The following is a 4,739-nucleotide window of genomic DNA, read 5'->3' as shown; positions in this document are numbered from 1 at the left end:
CCCGTCCCCCAACCAGGGCAATGCTACTGACTGAAGTTGTTTTTAAGCCATTCCCAAAGGGCGGATATTAACATGTTCTTATACACAGTAGAATTGTAAATGGGCTGATTTATCAATGTCATGCTCATACTGTGACGGAACAACATAGGGGGAACTGCTGCCTTTTCTTTCCTCATCCTTACTATCGTCATTTTTTCCCTCTCCTTCTTTTGTATATTTGTCACTCTCTTGTGAACTGCTATTTCCAGGGTGCCTTGATAGTCGGAGGAGACTTTGTGCTGGTGAGGCTAGAGAGTGGAGTAGAGTAAGCCTGATTCCCCGTGTGGACTTCTCTTTTGACATCCACCCCGTGGCGCTCATATGACCTTATTATGCAGTTACGAGCGCCGTAAAACCTCACTATAACAAGAGCGTAACAAATAGCTTTTCGGTGGTTTCTAGGAACTTGGCTCTCACGTTTTAATCATTTCAGTGTACACGCCATAGACTGACGGAGCCGTGAGGGACGACTTCCTTTCTCCACTGTTGAGATGGTTTCATTTGAGACATACGGCTGGTAGTGGGTGGTTGGCGGGTGCTCTGGTGTGGTTTGCTCCTTCTTGCTTATCAAACATCTGTCCTTCTTATCTCTCTTCCTTCTTTTTTGTGTATGTTACTCTCTTGCAAAACATCGATTCTTCGGCACTTATTTGACCTTATTGTTTTTCAGTACCGTAAAACTCTTTCTAAAACTAAACGGTTGTTACAAAGATTTGCACGCTATTTCCATGCTATAGCTGCGTGCTATTTCTATTTCAGTTTCTGATCAAGACACCACCGTACCCCGAGCCGTGCGACTGGGTTCCTCGGTTTGTGAGTCCCACGCCCCAGGAGAGGGACGTGGTGATGGTAGAAGAGGGAGACACCCTCAACCTGCCTCTCACCGCTGACAACGGAAAAGCCACGAACGTCAAGTCAGTATTTCGGCTTCTTTAAGTTTAGTTTTAGTAAGCAAAAGTTTTACGGCACTCGCAACTGCATAAGGTCATTTGAGCGCCAGAGGATTAGAGGTGTTACAAGAGAGTAACAAACATAAAAAAGAAGAAGGGGAGAAAAGGACGATAGATGTTTGATAAGAAAGAAGTAGCAAACCACACCAGAGCACCCGCCAACCACCCACTTCCAGATTTTTTATTTACTGTACAACGTAAAGAGGCCATAGCAGTAACGTTACTCACGTAAGCAAACAGGGGCTGCGTGTGCCCACACTGGGACGCTGGGCGACCATGCCGGTGAGGGCAGACGTGCGCCCAATGCCGCGGATTCTAGTGAGCTTACTTATAGAACCTCTTTGGCACCGCGTCATATCGGATATGGGCGTTTTTACACAGCTGCTTGCACTGTGGGCTTCCCGGGAAGCTGAGAATGTTTCTGAGTGTTCTTTGGTCTGCTGGGGTAATGACATGTTCGCTTGTGAGCACAAGGGGCCTATCCCGAAAAATGCTGGTTTGAGAAAATCGAAGGTAAAGTTTTTGGACCCCTGTTCAGTTTCTTTAAAAGACAAGGAGAGTTTCTCTATAACCAAACAAATATACACATCAAAGAAACCAAGCTTCTCCTATAGGTAGGGCCATGCTCACTTTTGGTGTAGGTTAAGATTTCTGGAAACCCCCGAAATCTGGGTTAGTCCGCTTGTTCTTAAAAACGGCCATATTATAGAGTAAAGCGCTTGATAAAGAGCTTACTGTCGAGCGGGGATATGCGCTATACAAATGCTGTGTATTATTATTATTATTATTATTATTATCATCTTCAGCAGCAGCAGCAGCAGCAGCAGCAGCAGCAGCAGCAGCAGCAGCAGCAGCAGCAGCGGCAGCAGCAGCAGCAGCAGCATTATTATTGTTATATTACATATATTATTATCATTTATTTATTTTTATTTTTAAATTATTTTTATTACTATGATGATGAGATGATGATTATTATTGTTATTGTTATTATTATTATTAATATTATTATTATTATCATTATTATCATTTTCATAACTATTATTATTATTATTATTATTATTATTATTATTATTATTATTATTATTATTATTATTATTATTATTATTATTACAACACGGCTTGTTATTTGTTTGTTTGTGTGAGTAAAGAGAAGCACATGGTCACAATAAACAGTGGTCTCTGACTCCTCCCCAGGATCGCCAAGATCCAGGTTCTGGGCCCCGTGGGCCTCCAGCAGTCGGCGCTACGACAGGAAGTGGGACAGGTCAACACGTTCACCAAGGACCTCACGTGGTCTACGGGCGCCTCGGACGTCGGGGAACATCTCGTCTGCGCCATCCCGGAGGATGAAAAAGGGTGAGCAGTCTAGTTGGTTGGGTTTTTTGGGGTTTTAAAAAAAAGTTTAGTATGGGGTTTTACTGCGCTCGCAACTGCATAAGGTCATATGAGTGCTCAGTCTAGTTAGGGGCGACCTTGTTTTTTTTTTTCTTTTTCGAAAATTATGAATGTTTTATACCTCCTTTGACGCATACCTCTTTTGACATATACCTCTTTTGACATAAGTTAGATACCAGCTTACTGGAGGATGAAAAAGGGTGAGTAGTCTAGTTAAAAGCGACCTTGTTTTGTTTTTTTCTTTTTCAAAAATTATAAATATTGTATACCTCCTTTGACATGAGTTAGATACCAGCTTAATGGTTACGATTCATTTGACAATAGCAATGACAATGAAAGTGAGGTGGAAGCGACTCCACTGTGTTCGCACGTTTACTAATCATAATCCGGCGCCTTGCCGACTGGCGTGGGCGATCATGGACCTCCATTTCAGTCTGTCTTGCGTTGCAGCAATGGTGTCTGTTGTTCTTGCTGCTCCTAGCCATGTTGTCATCTTGTCCAGCATCTTTTCCCTCTGTCTGCCCCTGTCTGTCTCTCCATCTAACTTGCCTGTTGTTACAATATTCTCCAATGCTTCTTTCTGCGTTGTGTGTCCGGAGAAATTGGCCTGTTGCACGTTTAATACTGTTCTATTTTAAGACAACTGAGCTAAGCTAAGTCGAAACCAATGATGATAAAATTACGGTCTCTGGTCTGAACGTGCGGACACGGTGGAGTCAAAGATTATCTCCAGCAGGGAACTCTCGTTGGTGGAGTCGCTTTCACCTCACCTTCCCCTCACCAGCACCAAACTGTCACCTGTCTGCCATTGCTGAAATATAATTTATGCGTTCTACAGTTGCACGAGGCAGAGCAAGGGCCGCTCACTCTAACCGCACCATCACCAACCGCGCACCAAAAGTATTTGGGGTTAGCTAACTTAGTGTTGCACTAAAATCCCACTAAAAACGACTTAATAGTTACCGCGACACTGTACCCTCCTCCAACGATCATACATAACAAGATGGTCCACTCCTCTCTTTGAGCCAATTGAAAAAGTGTCCTCAAAATTCGGAGGCGCCCTCTTCGCAAATGCGCACCCTTTGCGAACAGAGTTACCCTACTTGTGTGAAAAAAGTCAATGTGAAACTAACAAGTTTTTGAGTAAATAAGAATTCAAATTTCGGAAGAACGGTTTTTTAAAATGGTTATACTGACCAAAAAAAACGAGGTGACTGTTTTCTTCGTTTAATTTGACTTTAGAATGAGAGGCGAGAGGTCATTAAAAAAAATTTTTACCCTAAAACTCCGCACTGGACGAACCCGAACTGCTGATGAACAGCAGTCGATCTGCGCACGCAACGAGGTGCTATTTCTATTCTTCTTCTGGAGAAAAAAAGAGAGCTTCAAAACTGACTTCAGCACCATCTGAAGCAAAGAGCGGACTTCCGGCGGACACCTTTTGGCTGAGTGGACCATCTTGTTATGTGCTATCTTTGCCACCTCTCACCTTCGGGATGGTGGGGGTGAAAGCGACTCCTCTGTGTCTGCCCGTTAAATAGGACAATGCCTCTCAGTGTTTATCATTTTCTCCACTCTACAGTTTGCCGTGGTTATCGTAAGATATTATCATGTTACCGTAATTGTTATGCAAAATGAATCGTTTTTTAGTAGTGAGTCACAATGTTGTCCTTGCCTTTTTGTTTTCTTTTCCTCCTTGTTTAACTCTTTTTTCCCTTTTCCCCTATTCTCTTTTCAGAAAGTCTGGTTCCCCAAGATGTTTCACTATCAAAATAGGTAAGTGCATGTCTACGGAAGAAAATGGTCTTTGTTCCTCGTAAGTGGAGTCAGGGGATATTTTGTTTTTTTTAGAAATAAAAACTCACAAGGACGAAAAAACAACTACCAACAACCCAATATCACGTTCACTAGACGTAACATCCCAAAAGTAAGAGGCTCATACTTACATGTCTACAATACTTATAACGATGGTATTGTCGAGAGGTCTTGTAAGATTTACTGCCAGATGATATAATTGAAGATCTTTACTGCCAGACAATATCATTGAAGATCTTTACTGCCAGACAATATCATTGAAGATCTTTACTGCCAGACAATATCATTGAAGATCTTTACTGCCAGACAATATTTGAACATAATATAATATAGTTTTACACCCCTTTTGAGAGAATTTACTTGCTGCCTCAAATCTGTCTAGAGCTCAATATACTCTTGTGTTTTGTACTGCAAAGATAATGCTCGTTTGTACTATTCCAGATGCATTAAAAAAATGTATATGTGTGTGGGTTTGTTTTTGTTTTGGGTTGTTGTTGTTGGTTTTGTTTTTGTTTTTTGGAGGGTTTTTTTGGCGGGGGG

General features: G+C 42.0%; 1 protein-coding gene across 1 annotated transcript in view; it reads left to right on the top strand.

Moving 5' to 3' along the window:
• Positions 1 to 4,739, top strand: part of LOC101853965 (fibropellin-1-like) — an 89,935-nt gene that overhangs the window by 9,270 nt on the left and 75,926 nt on the right. The window contains exons 7-9 of the mRNA XM_035972033.1: positions 799 to 953; positions 2,184 to 2,345; positions 4,123 to 4,160. Of these exons, the coding sequence (XP_035827926.1) occupies positions 799 to 953; positions 2,184 to 2,345; positions 4,123 to 4,160 (355 nt within the window). The remainder of the gene's footprint in view (positions 1 to 798; positions 954 to 2,183; positions 2,346 to 4,122; positions 4,161 to 4,739) is intronic.

Source organism: Aplysia californica, unplaced genomic scaffold, assembly GCF_000002075.1.
Source record: "Aplysia californica isolate F4 #8 unplaced genomic scaffold, AplCal3.0 scaffold00561, whole genome shotgun sequence".
In the NCBI taxonomy this organism is placed as follows: domain Eukaryota; kingdom Metazoa; phylum Mollusca; class Gastropoda; order Aplysiida; family Aplysiidae; genus Aplysia; species Aplysia californica.
Note: the sequence above shows the minus strand (reverse complement) of the source record. Positions and strands in the feature narration are given on the sequence as shown.